This window comes from Sander vitreus, chromosome 5, assembly GCF_031162955.1.
Source record: "Sander vitreus isolate 19-12246 chromosome 5, sanVit1, whole genome shotgun sequence".
Taxonomy (NCBI): Eukaryota; Metazoa; Chordata; class Actinopteri; order Perciformes; family Percidae; genus Sander; species Sander vitreus.
The window spans coordinates 33921842-33938332 of NC_135859.1; the positions used below are offsets into that span (position 1 = coordinate 33921842).

General features: G+C 40.6%; 1 protein-coding gene across 1 annotated transcript in view; it reads right to left on the reverse strand.

Annotated features, from left to right (window-relative positions):
* The window catches only part of antxr1a (ANTXR cell adhesion molecule 1a), a 39510-nt gene extending 23400 nt beyond the window's left edge, over positions 1–16110 (reverse strand). The window contains exons 1-8 of the mRNA XM_078251596.1: positions 15629–16110; positions 9294–9365; positions 9127–9198; positions 8475–8556; positions 8263–8296; positions 6478–6557; positions 4174–4242; positions 3422–3502 (exon numbers count right to left, since the gene is read on the reverse strand). Of these exons, the coding sequence (XP_078107722.1) occupies positions 3422–3502; positions 4174–4242; positions 6478–6557; positions 8263–8296; positions 8475–8556; positions 9127–9198; positions 9294–9365; positions 15629–15810 (672 nt within the window). The 5' untranslated portion in view covers positions 15811–16110. The remainder of the gene's footprint in view (positions 1–3421; positions 3503–4173; positions 4243–6477; positions 6558–8262; positions 8297–8474; positions 8557–9126; positions 9199–9293; positions 9366–15628) is intronic.
* Between the last annotated feature and the right edge of the window lie 381 nt (positions 16111–16491).

The window sequence follows — 16491 nt, forward strand, 5'->3', positions numbered from 1 at the left end:
TGGTGCTGACAGTAGTCTCGCTTTGCCAGACCTTCCTCCACAGTGCTGCGGAGGAGGAGGTCTGGGTACTCCACACAGCATTCCAGGATGGGAGAAGAACGTGCTCTGGATTATTGGCATTTCTTTAAACCAATCTCAATCGTCATGGGCGGCGCTTAGCACCGTACAGAGCAACGGCGCCTCTGCAAAATAGCCTCGGAAAGGAACTTCTTTTGGTGGAACGTGTACGTTCAAAAGTGTTTTTAGTCGTCCAACAGAAAACTCAGATTGGACAGATGCTGTCTGGATTTACCTTGCACAGATCTGAGAAAAGGTTAACCATAGTCCTCATAAATCCACTGGAGTTTAAAGTGCCAACACAAAGGAAGACCAAGGCAACAGATATCCGGCCTGAATGAGTGAAATCCGTCGTAATTTCTATCGGCAACGGAGCAATCCTGGGAGTGGAACGTCGAGGATATAGACTATGCTGACAGTAACAAAAACGTAGAATACATTTTATGAATTACAATGCATTACTTTTTGTACCTGTATGCAGTGTTGGGGAGTAACAGAATACATGTACCGGCATTACGTATTCAGAATACAAGTTATGAGTAACTGTATTCCGTTACAGTTACAATTTAAATAGTTGGTATTTAGAATACAGTTACATTGTTGAAATCCATGGATTACATGACGATACTTCTCTCTTTCACGAGTTTATTCACTCTCGCAACATGCATTTCCCAGAAGCCCCAATATGAAAACGAAAAAGTGAGCTATTTGCGTGATCACTGATAGAGGTAGAGATGGAGCCGTAACAACAGCAGCACAACAGCAGGAATGCGTTTCTATCTTGGAAATTCAAACAGCATCTCACATTAAAGAAAGAGAAGAGAGAACGAAATATAACTGTGCAGTGCAACCTCTGCTTGCCAGCAACCAACCTCCTTTCAGCGTCCAAATGACTCCACCTCCAACCTGAAGAAGCATCTTGTTGACGTGCGACTTTACATTCTCCTACGTGCTGATTCACTAGCCCCAGAGCCGTTGAAAGATTGACTAGCCCCGTTTGACATGTTAACTAACTTTAGCTAAAATTAGCTCGCGGTAGCTTAGACTGCGGTTAGATTTTTGTAGTATGCAGTTCGGGACTACAAATACAACAATCTATCTGCTTGTTCAGGTCCACATTCAGCCAGTTGGAACAGAAGAACACACCAGAATAGGCCTGTTTAGTAAGCTGGATGTGATGGCCGCAATCCTACACTTATAAAATGCAATTCAATGTGAAAGTAATCCAAGTATTCAGAATACGTTACTCAGATTGAGTAACGTAACGGAATATGTTAGAAATTACATTTGTGGGCATATATTCTGTATTCTGTAACGGAATACATTTTGAAAGTATCCTTCCCAACACTGGATGTATGTACAAACGATTCATGAAAACCAGCCTGAACAAGGAGACTTAAAGCTTACTGCTTCTTTACCATACTCTTCTACTCTTCTACATAAACTGAATGACAGGTTTAGCCACAGCCATGACTTTTATTTGCCTATTAATTAACCTTTTGCCACCGGGGCCTCTGGACTGGAAGTTTCCATCTATTCTCATTTGTGTTGTGCAGGTGTTCGTGAACTTTCTGCTCTCCAGGACATACCAACTGTAACCCTGAAAACGAAGAAGACTGATTCGTGACCCACTGCCCCGCTCACGTGAATGAGAAGCAACAGCTTTCAGTTTTATGTTAATCTGCTCCAGATGCCTGACCTTTTAACAAACCTCGTATCCCAGTGACAATAGCCGACGGCAAACTGGTTCTCGTTTCTCCAGCTAGCAAATACAAAAGAATTGAAGTCAACACCGCTGAGGTGGGTCTTAAGAGATACAGCACACGCTTTGATCGTGTTTGGCCAGGCATCAGCTGTGATGATCAAAAGCAGGAAAGTCACAGCAGGTTTTTCCTAGAAGTCAAGTCTGTCCCTGGCTGGGCTTCATGGATGGAATAACTTATCGTGCTTTAAACTTGTTTCCTGTTTGCTATGTGAGCAGCATGTTGACGGATTAAAACTAAAGTGATGGCAGTACATTAGATTAGATGCAGTACATTAAAGCAAGAAGATTTTCTGTGGAGCTCTAAGACAAGTTACTTTTTAACTACGTACATCCTCAATGGTACTATTGGCGATTGGGCAAGTTACTCAGGAAGTGTTACTTAGTATCAAAAGTAATTAGTTATGTTACTCATTATATTACTATATTACATTCAATAATTAACCTTACAGGAGGAGTCAACCACAGCCAAACTGCAGAACTGCAAACAGTCTGCATTTAGTCAGAATGCAGCATTGAAAATCTGCTTAGAAATATAGAAAATATTGGATAGGATTGAACAACACAATGTAATTCTGCTTAATAAAACGTCACATTTATTATTAGTTTCACTTTTCGTTTTAATTTTAAACTAATTGTATATCCGAATACAATACACATTTTCTTTAGGCTCAGTCTGCCACTTTAAAAACAAATCCAGTGCTGGTTCCATGGTATCAAAATTTTGGATAGTCGTCATGGAAACATTAATTGGTCATGTGACAACGGCTGGGAAAATTGGCAGAACAGTCAGCCAAGTGACAGTACTCTGATCCAAAGGAAATCACAATTGTCAGATTGACAGCACTCTAGACCAATGGATTGGAGGGGGCACCAGTGGGGGGGCAATCATATTAAAGGGGGTCCAGAGCCACCCCGTGCACCCCTTCTGCCGCACGCTAAATTATGACAAACGTACACGTCAAGTCATCATATAAGAAAGCCTACCTTGGACAAAAAAACAAATCACATTCGGGTAACGCAGTAACGTGGCATTACTTCGATTTGTAACTGTATTATGATGACTGTTTTGGAAATTGTAATCCCTTACACTACTCATTACTGTGGAAAGTAATAATATTACAGTAATAAATTACTAAGTAGTCTATATCCAAGACGTTCCACTTCTGGGATTGCTCCGTTGCCGCCAGAAATTCCACCTGATGTCCTTGTTTTCAGACATGTTGGCGTTCTAAACTCTGGTGGATTTGTGAGGACTATGGTTAACTGCTCCTCAGATCTCTGCAGGGTAAATCCAGACAGCTAGCTAGACTATCTGTCCAATCAGAGGTTTCTGTTGCACGACTAAAACTATGTTTGAACGTACACACGTTCCACCAAAACAAGTTCCTTCCGGAGGCTATTTTGCAGCGGCACCGTGGCTCGGTCCTGCACCAATTTAAAGAAATGCCAATAAACCAGAGCACATTTTTCTGTCATCCTGGAATGCTGTGTGAACTAGCCAGACCCTCCTCGGCAGCGCTGTGGAGGAAGGTCTGGCAAAGCGAGAAGTAAATGCAAGTGCTGTTTGAAAATGTTTGTGGCCCGATTTGAAATGCTCACCGAGTCGATGACTCCCTGCAAGGCCTCAAATCCATCATTCACAGGGAAGACATGGTCCTTACTATCAGCAATCTTCGCCAGCTGGAGAGGAAACACGTTATTACAACTGCACACTGATTCATCCGAGACACAGAATTAGTTAAGCTGACAGCATGACTGATTACACCGGTGACTCATATGAACCCAATCAACAATATTACCTAATTTCATGTTTTTAGGAGACAAACTAAACTATTTTCACGCCACATAATGAAGAGAAAAAGTCTCCTTTACTCACACTGTAATCACTAGACTACCAAATATGTGGATAATGCTGTTTAAATTGTTTTGAGACATTTGATGTACATCTCATGTCATTGTTTAAACTCTTAAACTCTTAAACATTTACTTCAGGTCACTGGGAAGAGTGTCCCAAGGGCTCATTTGCTCTGTGTTTGATGGTCGTATAAATAGTTTAGATTGATATAAGTGGATATAAGTATATTTTTAAATTGGGGCGAACTCTGCCTTTACAGAAAGCTCTTTTATAACTGCTCAAAAGCACTGGTTTCAATCGCAACAAATGCTTGCTCTTGGGGGGGGGAGGTTTGTTGGGTCTCCTGGGTCCTGAGATAATGTCTTGTTATGATTTGACACTGTAAATAAAATTCAATTCAATGTTGAATCAGAGTTTGATTTAAAAGCTTAAAATTCACTCTGACTCCCTGAAGCTTAGACGTCATGAGACATTAAGGCACTGACTAAAAACATACCTGCGTCTCATTGAAGTCCTTCACGCCCACACAGTAAACCGAGGCACCCAGGCTTCGGGAACGGTTGGCCTGTCAAATATACACAGATTTACAGCAAAAACGGGAAGAAGCTCAGCACCTGGGATCAATTACACCTCCGCGTTGCATAACATCATCCAAAACATCGTAAGGACTCGTGTTTGTCGAGATTTCACAAGAAGTTGGCAACACCGTGTTCCTGGTGTATAATATTAGTCAGACTCCATGATGATAGAAATGTCACACATATGCCTGAATGCAAAACAGATTACACAAGCCACATACTTTAGTTACAAGTTATAAATTATAGTGTACAAGTAGTGATGCATGTGGCTTTTAGGGCTGACACTGAATGGCAACCTAAGACCTCCTACTGCCGTTAAGTGGAACATTTCCAGCTATACTGGCAGGGGCGGAGCCAGACGTTGTAAACATCCGGGGCACAAACCTGGGGTGGGGGTCCGGGGGCATGCTATATTTACAGCAGCTATATGCACTATTTTTCAAGCCATTTGATAATAGAATGAAAATCTGTACATCATTTGGGGAAAACCTGAAAGTTGCAGAGGAAATGATTGTTTCCTCTGCAACGAAGAGATGTTTGTTTTGTCTTCATCGTTCGGAAACCGGAACACAACAAATGTTGAGGATGACTCATTTTCTGATGTTTTTGTTTTTTAAGTTACATATCCTAGGTAGGGTAGGAATTTGGCGTAAAACAGCGTTACTAATCTTGCATCTTGAAACCTCATTTTTCAGTAGAGATCCGATTCCTCACACAATTTGATTTCCTGCCTTGGATAACGTGTAATCATGTTTTGTATCTGGCTGTCAGAATGTTAAAGGTGTGAGAAGAGAGCACAGACTGCAGCATGGAGACCAGAGGCGGAGCCACGTATGGTAAACTTTCAGAGCTCAGCCCAAACCTAGGCGGGATCCGGGGGCGTGCTCCATTTACGGCAGCTATGTGCACTGTTTTTTAATAGAATGCCCACAAATCTGGACATCATTTGGTTAAAACATGATAGTTGCCGAGGAAAAGCATCATCCTGTAGAGCCGACATCCTGTTTCGTATGTAAAGCCCAGTTCAGACGAGACAAGACGAGTTGAAACTTGCAACTTCTTGCAACGCGTCGGTCTGCAGCGTTCTGAAACCTGCCAGTTCACACCAGTGAGACGAAACGAGGCGGTGTATCATCTCCATAGCAACCACTCTTTTCACTTCCGTAACTTCCGACTTTTAGGCTTTTTTGTAGCTTTATTTGTTTCGTGTAAATGTGAACATGGATAACGTTAGTGATAGTGAGAACGTTACCGTGCTATCAGGCAGTCGTTGAGGCGCCGTCTAAAACTCTGCCATATCGACCAGCTGTTTGTAACATAAAAATAAAATGGATCATAGCTCATTTTATTTCTATAGTTTATAGCTGACTTTACCAGCTGACTTCTCTATTGGCTGTTGAAACAGGAGACGTCTCTTACGTTCTAAAACCAGCCTCTGCAACTTGAACAGTTGAGTCGCAGCGAAACCATCAGCTGGTTTGAGTCGAGCTGAGACAGCAAATCTTTGGTCTGAACTGGGCTTTACTGTTCTCCAACTCTCTTCATCAATCTGAAACCAGATCACAACAAATGTTGAGGGTGACTAATTTTAACTCCTGCCACCTAAAAAGAGGCAAGAATTGTCTGATGTTTCTATTTTTAAGTTGCATAATGTAGGTAGGGTAGGAATTTGGCAGCATTACTGATCTTGAAACCTCATTTTTCAGTAGAGTTCACAGAATGAACAGCGATATTTCCACAGTAACAGAACTTTTGTTCCGTTGATTTGCTGGTCCAGTCAGAGAGACTGAAGGGAAATGACACAGAGTTGAAGATATTTTAAAAACCTAAAAGATTCAATGATTTTGAAAAAACATTCGGGGCTGGAGCCCCAGAAGCCCCCCTATCTCTGCCCCTGGCTACTGGAAACGTCAGCCCCACTTTGTCCCTGCCGTCAATGTGTCAGAGGGCACTCAAAGCTGATTAACGCCTCAGACTTTCACACACCTTCTACCCAAATGGGCTGAAAATCCAATAAATTATTAGATCTCAGTGCAGATGTGAGGAGAACGACTGGACTCGGATGTGTAAATCTGCCAGATGCGCTGACCCCATTTTTTCCAGACTAAAGTAAGAGGATCAAAAGGGTGATGTATAGGGTGTCTGTGTTTGATCTGGCCCTCCACACACTCAGTGACATGTTTCACCTGGTTATGATTTGTGTGACTCATTTTATCTCTCACCTCCCGCTCAGCGTAGTAGAAAAGATCCTCGTGCAGCTCTCCGTCTGTCAGAGCGATGATAACACTGGCGGTGCGATAACCTGCAGGCAGAAAGAATTCAGTCACCCCTCCTGCTATCAATTACACACTCTTATCTTATCTTATCCTCCATTGCAAATAACCATGCAGCAATGTTGAGATAACTGCCATTTTGTAGCTTTTCCGATAGCATTTAAATCGTACAGTTATGAGTTACATCCCTGAAGGTGTGAACACAATTAACTCATTCACAAAGTAAATTCCAAGTCAAGGAGCTAATCCACACTGTCACTAAACTCAGTGGATCCCACCTGTTTTGGCTTGGGACACTTTAAAACAGTGACGTCTTTACATTAGGGGGCTCCACCAAATGGCGCTGTGGAGTGCACGACATGATCAATAATTCAATGTAACTAATAATATATAATGTATATGTATATTCTTTGTAACTAACATTCTTGCTAGTTTTATTACATATTACAAAGGTAGCACTGTCCAATATATTCCAAATATCTTCCTATGGGCGATCTACCTAAGGTCAGTAGTCTGCTACTTTTAGCTTTTTAGCATTCATTAATCAAGTGAGCAGATAAAAACATTGTGCACATGTTCGGCGCGCTTTCAATAATAAGCTGTAGAGCACGAACATGTTGGCCCCATAGCCAATAAAACATAATAGAACGACCTACGTCAAAGACTTTTTTTGAAACGTAATTGATGTGTTATGGGCATTGCTAGCCAGCTACTAGCTAGCACAACTGTCAGTTACGTTTGTTAGCTACTACTGATAGCGAGCCAAATACAGTGAATCAAGTTGACAATTTATTAAAAGTTAAATTTAGTACATTGCCAATAGAACAGAAATTAGAAATTACACGTTTTGAGACTACACCAACCAGAAGATTTCAATATCATTCAGTCTGGAAAGGACAAAAAACGGAATCCGTTACTACTGCTCCGCCTTATGTTAATATGTGCAGTTGTGATTTCATGTACAAGGTGCTTTTGTGTTTGGATTCATTGAGCAAGTAGGTTTGTGTGTAGTTTTATTTATGAGTCGGATGCTGCCCATACAGCACAGCATTTATTGTGCCCCACCATCAATGCCAGAGACGTCACTGCTTTGAAAGTATATAAAGTCAACTCAAAGCCCTTCATTCTTTGTTAATATGTAACATTGAGCTGTGAGCAGGTTATTTAATTTGAATAATTTGTAGGCCTGAAGCCATTCAGTTAAAAAAGAAAAAAGGATCTTTTTTGCTGCAAGAAAAATGCTGAAGTTCTAACTTTTTAATCATCTCACAACCCCTCAGATGTATCTTGTGACCCCCGTAGGCGTCCCCCATAGCTGGGAGCTGCTGACTTGAAGTACCCATAGAAATTAGAAAAAGAATTGAGCATACATTAAAAAAAAGTTCTGGTTTATCCTTAGTTACGTGAAACAATTTACTGTGTTTGCCCTGTCTAAGCAAAGAAAGGTAATACGGTACCCACCTTTTGTTTTTCCATTCAGTTTTAAAAAAACAGAATCAAAATGTCAGGATTTTCCTGCTGCAATATCATGCAGCAGAATCTTTTTATTTGACCCTAACTTTTTAATCATCTCACAACCCCTCAGATGTATCTTGTGACCCCCTTTTAAACCCTATAGCTGGGAACCGCTGAATAGACAAAATTGGTCATACATTAAAAAATGTTCTAATTTATCTTTAGTTATTTGAAACAATTTACTGTTTGCCCATCTAAGTAAAGAAAAGTAAAACACACCTTCGGTGTTTCCATAGTATATCTGCTCACTGGCCTGTGAAAAAAAGAAAAGCTGGTTTGAAACAGTAGAATATCTATCTGGTAGCATGCAGTACATAAAGGAACTGCTCTAACAAAACAGCCCTTTAGCTCTCTGGACAGTGTGTTCACTTTGTTCTGGAGCCAGTTTGGAGATAAAACAACTTGTTGTTGGACATGCAGAGGTGGCTCACCCTCAGGATCCCCTCATGCATGAAGGTGTCTCCCCCTGGTAGAACCCTGTGGAGCTCCTCCAGACCTTTACGAATGCGTTCCCTGAGCAGACATACAGAAGACGACGTAACCCACATTGTTGATTAATCTAATCTAATTGAAAAATATTTCCTTTGTCAGATTCATTTGTGAACATATTTTGGACTACAAACAGACACTGTGAGGCGTGGTGGTGACGGAGTCATAGTTTCCATCAGGGCAGCGTGCAAAAAACAGCAATGTGTAACACATGATGGATTAAAACAGTCTTGGTTTGTATTGGCTCGAGAAAGAATCACGCAGATTGACAGGAAATGAGCCCTTTGTCGAATAAGATATGAGGGAAGCAGTGAAAATGAAAATATTTTGTGACACTGCTGAGGAAAGATTAGACACATAAAGTGCCCACAATGTGTCAAAAAACCACATGATGAAGTAGTTGTGCAGACCGACGACATTGTAGACAGATAACTCGAGGGAAAGTATCTGTCTGGAATCTTCTTGGTTATAAAAATCCAGAGGGATCATAACTGCATGGTCTGTGTCCAAATCTGCTATAACACTCATTCCTCTCAGCTGCATGATAGAAAAAAGCAAAGGATTAAAAGTGGTTTTGAAGGGATCTGCACCCACCTGTCTTCTGTCAGGCTCATTAAGATGCTTCCCTCAGTGGAGAACACAATGAAGGACATCCGCAACTGTGGACTGGGGCAAGGAGAAGAGTAGATACACTGAGATCAGTGATCATTCATGTATGTTTTCCCACAGACACTGGATGGCACAATTAGGATTTGCTTTACCTTATGAATTTATGAGCTAGATGTTCAACAAAGTTGTAGATTTCTGTCCAGTGATGCTGCACACTCCCAGATCTGAGAAAGGAAAAGCCAAATTAATGTAAGGATTTCTTTTTTTTCACCACTGCTGTAGATCTAAAATGCATGACCATGACCAGATTATAAGATATTGGGCCCCTTAAAAAGCCTTGCACCACCTCCACACTACACAAGACACAGAATGACTACTGTACGTTTTGTGTCTCTTAAAGGACAAATCCGGCACAAAATGAACCTAGGGGTTAATAACACGTGTACCGAGTCGACCGTTCTCTGGGATTTGTTTTCATGCTAATCGAATGTGACCAGTTTTAGCACAAACCGCTAGTTAGCTTATAACGCTAGTTGTCGGGGCACGGGTAAAGTAACAAGAAATCTCTATTTCTATACCACTAACAAGGCTCAAAATAGCACCACACTTCCACGGTAGCATAATGAGGGTCCCTACATGTAAACCGAAGCATTGAGAACTTTGTAAGTGTACAGACAGTTTATTAAAAAGATAGTTTATAAAGACTGTGCCAGTCCAACGACGAACGCCGTGTAACCAGTAACATAGCTCAAGCACAGCATTCGTCGTGGTGCTATTTTGAGCCTTGTTAGTGGTATAGAAATAGAGATTTCTTTTTACTTTACCCGTGCCCCGACGACTAGCATTATAAGCTAATTAGCGGTTTGTGCTAAAACTGGTCACATTCGATTAGCATGAAAACAAATCCCAGAGAACGGTCGACTCGGTACACGTGTTATTATCCCCTAGGTTTATTTTGCGCCGGATTTGTCCTTTAATATTTGTTTTATGTCTCTTTGTCAACGGTTTATGTCTCTATAGTTGTTTTGTGGTTTCTTGTAATCATTTTATGTCCAATTGTAGTAGTTTTAGATCTCTTAGTGGTCGTTTTGCATCTCTTTGTTGTTATTTTGCATAATTTTGTGGTCCTTTTTGTCTCTCTATGTAGTGGTTTTGTGACTCTGTAGTCGTTTTGTGTCTCCTCATAGTCATGTTATGTCCCCTTGTAGTAGTTTTGAGTCTCTCTGTAGTGGTTTTGTGTCTCCTTTTTTGTCTCTTTGCATATTTAAGTGGTTCTTTTGTGTCTATGCAGTTGCTTTGTGTCTCTTTGTAGACATTTAGTGTCTCCTAATAGTAATTGTATGTCCCCTTGTAGTAGTTTTTTTTCCTCTGTGGTCTATTTGTGTCTCTTTATATTCGTTTTATGTCTCTTTGTAGTTGTTTTCAATTCAATTTTATTTATAGTATCAAATCATAAGAGTTATCTTGTCACTTTACAGATAGAGTGAGACCGGGTTGAATGGTTGGGTCTTTGTAAATTATAGAGTGTGGTCTAGACCAACCCGGTCTCACGCCAGTTCGTGAAATAGTCACGTTATTTTGATTTATTGATTCGTGTACAGGTCACGATTTTCTCTTTTATTTCATGTACAGGTCACGATTTTTGAACGTTACCATTTCACGAACTGCCATGACACTGGGCTGCTCTGGGGGACGCAACAACTGGGAAATTAAACGTCACAACGGGGAAAATAAACGCCACACGCGGGCGACAACAACAGCACGGACCGCCACAACGGGGAAATTCAACGCCACACGCCGGCGACAACAACAGAATGGACCACCACACGGGGACGCGATCCCTGGGCGCAGGGACACGATCCGTGGTCTCTGTGGCACGCAACAACGGGGACATGAAATGCCACAACAACGGTATGGTTGAGCTTAGGAAAAGAAGATACTGGGAAAGGAACCGTCACACGCAGGACACGCCGAAAACAACGGGACAGTTGTGGTTTGGAAGAGAATAATGCGGAAAGGAACTGCAACACGCCGGCTGTGATTTCCAGTCTCCGGAGTGAAAGTCCTTTGTTGTTTGACCCATCCACCCCCCCAACCAACCTCCCTACGCGGATTTTCTGCTTTTCATACTACTCCCTACTCCCTGTGCTGTGATCACGAAATATGCTTCCCATTTAAATACATTAAATTAAAATTCGTAATCACTACACGTAAAAAAACGACATAATAGTGTCCTCTTCACGAATCAATAGATTCAATAACGTAACCATTTCACGAACTGCCATGAGACTGGGCTGAACAGTTCCCCCAAGAGCAGGCATTTAGTGCGACAGTGACGAGGAAAAACTCCCTCCCTGTTTTGCATTTCTTTGTAGTTTCGCATCTCTTTGTAAGCCTTTTGCATCTTTTTGTAAGCCTTTTACATCTCTTTTTAATCCTTTTGCATCTCTTTGTAAGCCTTTTGCATCTTTTTGTAAGCCTTTTACATCTCTTTTTAATCCTTTTGCATCTCTTTGTAAGTCTTTTGCATCTCATGGTAGTTCTTTTATGTCTCTTTGTAGTTGTTTAGTGTGTCTTTGTAGTGGTTTTATGTTTGAAGAAGTCATTTTGCAGCTCTTTGAAGTCATCGCCCCCTGACCCCTGGGCCTGTGCCCAGTAGGTAGGATCCAAAATTAGCACCATCCACCAGCCAAATGCTGGAAGGAGCTGGTAGATATGCTTCACTCACCAGCCAAAAAAAAAGTACATTTGGGACCGTGCCGGTACGTCAGTAATTTGTCAATGGTTTAGACTTCGAAAGTGAAAAGGAGCCTAGAAAGAGCCTGCGGAACAGTCCTGCATGAGTAAATGCTTTGGGCAGCACGGCTGGTGCTGCTGTCATGCTCCTCAGATTACTGTTAACATCTCTATAAATGCACCTGCAATTATACCAGTGTTATTGTACCCTCATTACGCCTTTATGCATCCAGCTCTGTCATCACAACTCTGATCCCTCTTTGCTAATGAACTCCAAACGGACCTGCTGTTTACATTTCTGCTTTTAATGGATTCAGTGGTGAAAGAAGTCAATGAAAATGGACATTCGTCAAAAGACTGCAACCTCGAGCACCAAACCACACCACAGCCTATTATTAAACAGTGGTGAAAGAAGTATTCTTTACTACTTCTTTACTTAAGTAAAGGTACTAAAACCAGACTGTAAAAAGACTCTGTTACAAGTAAAAGTCCGGCATTCAAAATGTACTTAAAGTATTAAAAGTAGTAAGTGGCATGAAAAGTAAAGTACAAGTACCTCAACATTTGTACTGAGGTACAGTACTTGAGTAAATGTACTTAGTTACATTCCACCACTGATTGGATTGTAGCAAGGGCCACAAAGTCCTCTGTATCCTGCTCTGTTGTTGTTAGGAAAGAAAGATAAAGGGATAAAAGGTTTAGGAGGAGAGAAGCTTCTCAGTATGGATGATCTAATTATCCGAAGATATCAATATAGATACAATACAGTTTTATCTGGTTACAAAAGGGTGAGGCAGTTTGCGAGCTTGCATGTATCAGTGTTTATGCTTATCAAAATGCATTTCGTTTAAACTGTGTTTTATAGTTTGTTCTGAACATTTTGAAATGGAACACCTGGGGATCAGTTTTATGCAAATACCCTAAAAAGGTACATTTAACCCTTGTGTTGTCCTCAGGTCAAATTTGACCCATTTTTATATCAGAATTATGAGTTTCTTTGAACCAAATTGCCTCAAAATAACATGAATGCGTGGATGTACGTTGTATGGAAGCCATGTAACATTCTTGGCAGGTAAAATGAATGATTACTTTCATTGAATTGTGTGTGTTTTTTTTTCAATTTTATAGCATTTGAAATATACTGTGATCCACTCAACATCCTCTGATCTTAACTATCAGTCAAAATAATCCACAATTTCTGTTTTTTTAAACAAAATAAATTGGTATTATGTCATTGAAATGTTTATTGATCATGTATTTAAAAAAGCGTTGAAAAACTTTGGAAAAAGATCCAAAAAAAAGTTCATTTGCAATTTTGACCCGGAAGGACATCAAGTTCAAACTCTATGGGAAGACAACACAAGTGTTAAGAAGATATGTGAAAATACCCTTAGAACCCAGAGGGTTAAATATTGGCATCGCAATATAAAAAAAAAAAACATGACGGTCGACCACTACTCTGCAGGGAGAGCTATGAGAGAGGGAGTTGGACGATTGCAGTCCTAACGTCCACATAAGACAACATTTGTTGTTGACCAAGGCTAGTTGGCAAACATGTTGGCTTGTGGTAAAAATAAAATGAAATATAAACAAGTAGTTTTAAAGTGGCCATATTATGCTCATTTTCAGGTTCATAATTGTATTTAGAGGTTGTACCAGAATAGGTTTACATGGTATAATTTTCAAAAAACACCATATTTTTGTTGTACTGCACATTGCTGCAGCTCCTCTTTTCACCCTGTGTGTTCAGGTCTCTGTTTTAGCTACAGAGTGAGACATCTCACTGCTGTAACATCTTTGTTGGGAGTCGCACATGCCCAGTAGCTAGGTAAGGATTACATGAGCTAGCTAGCTGTTTGTTTCTACAACTTCAGCAGTACAAGGCAGGATTAGCCGGGAGACACGAGGGCACACTTCCAACTTTGCGTGGAATACCTGCAGAATAGGGACATGTAAGTAGTTATTTTGTAGATTATAGTGAACTAGTGTGTGTTGTAGCAGTGTTTTGCCATTCAGAACGAGCTAGCATGCTAGCGCTAGCATGCTACAGTTAGCCACCTCGTTTCGGCTAGTGACGTAAAAAGCCCTGCCGATTTTGAACAGCTCACCTGGGGACTGAAGGCAGGACACATTCAGAAACCAAGTTTTTTCCAAGTTTGTATGCATGTAGAAGCACCAGAGACACAAAATAACACCCCAAATCCCTATAAATCCATAATATGGGCACTTTAAGCCACATTTGCAAAACACAAATGTCAAAAGGTGGGCACTCTGTTACAGCCTGGCTACATTAAGTGCCAGAGGAGCTGTGTGCCTGTTTATCTACAGCATAAAGTGCTTTCTATTTGACTCCCAGTCCGGAAAACTCAGGTAAACACTTCTTGTGTACGACATTGACCCCTTTTGAGAACCTTAAATAGTTTCCACTTGACTCACTTTGTTGATGAGATTGCTCAATTCCTGTTTAGCTAAATCAGTAGAGCATGGAAATAAGAGTTTTCACTAAGAAATTACAGGGAGCATATCACCCCTCATCAAAAATGTTAACAAGTCAATGTTCAATGTGGTAGTTCTGATCAGGTGCCCATGATGTGTGGCTGAAAGAAAGCACAGGTCAGCAAAAACATGGAAAGTGTTTCTAAATCAAGTAATGTATCCAACTTTGCAGAGAGGCCAAACATCCTGTGTCCTACGTAAGAATCACAGACTATGTTAGAACTCCAAGAAGATGAAGAGATGTAACAATGCTCTTTTTCGGTGCACACAATTCTGAAAAAAAAAAAAAAACAACTGCCCACGTGGTATATGTTATGTTAATGAGGATGAACACCAGTCTGTGCAGCCCACAGCTGACTGATGAATGGGGGAAACATCTAACACACCGCTAATCATTACCATCTGTAGACACATGCAAAGCTGAAATGTAAAGATCGAGGCCTTTTAGAGCAATGCATCATCGGCCCATCCGTCCTTCTTTCTGCACGACAAGACACCAGGGGGCGTAATGATAACAGAAACGGTTATGACGTCATGAAAACATTTTGGCAGACCATGATGGGAGAAGCACAGGAACAACAGAAAATATTGCAAATGTACTTCATGCATAAATATGCTTTCATTATAATGCTTTATAAGTCTTTTATTTTTTTAAGGCCATAAGCAGAGACAGGTGAGTGGAATATTCTCAGCCAATAAGATACATACAATGCAGGACATCACAAAAGAATACATTTCTCTTATTTAACTGGATATGTTATTTAACAAAGTTGAAGTAAGAGGTGAGGCAGGATATAGATCTGTTTGGTTTGGTAGTTTTGAAAATAAAATTTTTTTATTTGCAGACTTTTTAGAACAAGCATGGGCTACAAAGGAAGACAGCATAGATGATATTATTTATTTTTTTGTGTGTATGTGTAGTTTTTTGTTTTATTTATGAAATGGTTGGTTCAAGTTGAATTTATGGGTTACATTATTGTGTTGTGGCTGCTGTAATATGTTTTCTTTATTCTTGATTTTGTGCAAAGTAGAGTATGTTGTGTGTGGACACTGGACCTGAAGCTGTGGATACAATGTCTTTTGTATTGGTGTCATGCAGTTCCGTGTGAGATGGGTCATTTAGTGGCATGACACGTAAATAAAATATATCACATATCTTATCATATAGCTAATGTTTGTATTGGAATTCAACATGAATAGCTTTCACTTGTCAACAGAGATCATGCCGAGTCATCATGTGTGTCAGGTAACTCACTTGTCCAAAACAAAGTAGAGATCGAAGCCTCCAAAGCATGAGGAAGACCGTGGCTGCTTCTTGTCTTGGTTCGGTCCAGCATTACCCACAGTAAGAACAACCAGCGCAGCACCAAACACAACTGGAAACCAGGAGCTTCTACTCCAACGCAAAGGCATTATTCCACCTGAAGAAAATCTCATAAAACCAACTTCAATAAAGGAAAAAAAAGTTGCAAAGTTAATCCTCCTTGCAGGGTCTTTTTTTTTTTTCAATCCTCCACAAGTGTCTTCAGCATAAAAAAAAGAAGAAGAAATAATCCAAAGGAGAGCAGTGAGTGTAACTCAGAGGTTGAAGTGGAGGGGAGAGAAGAGAGAAAGCATGAGTGAGTGTTGTGGGTCTCTCACTGTGGTTGGGACCCTTCTCATCACTGCATGCACAAAGACAAGAAGAGCTCCACAACCTCCCACTGCTGCTGCGTTTTGTTAATGACAATACCATGCAACAGAGAGATCCTCAGAACCTGGAAGTGTTTGCAAAACTCTCTTTGTGTTTTCAAGTTTCTCTCTCTCTCTCTCTCTCTCTCTCTCTCTCTCTCTCTCTCTCTCTCTCTCTGCAGAGGAAGAGAGGAATGAAACAGAATGTGCTGGCTTGTCCTGCCGCCTGGTGGTGATACTGTAAGTGGCTGGTGGCTGCTTTTAAACCACATGATCATTATAAATATAAACTCAATGAACCCGAATACTCTGAAACGGCAATAACCTTTGAGAAGACCATATTTGTTTTGAAGAAACTGTGTCAAAAAAGTCTAATTTTATATTAATAATAATAATAACAATCTTTATTTGTAAAGCACGTTACAAAGTGCTTCACAAAACAACAAA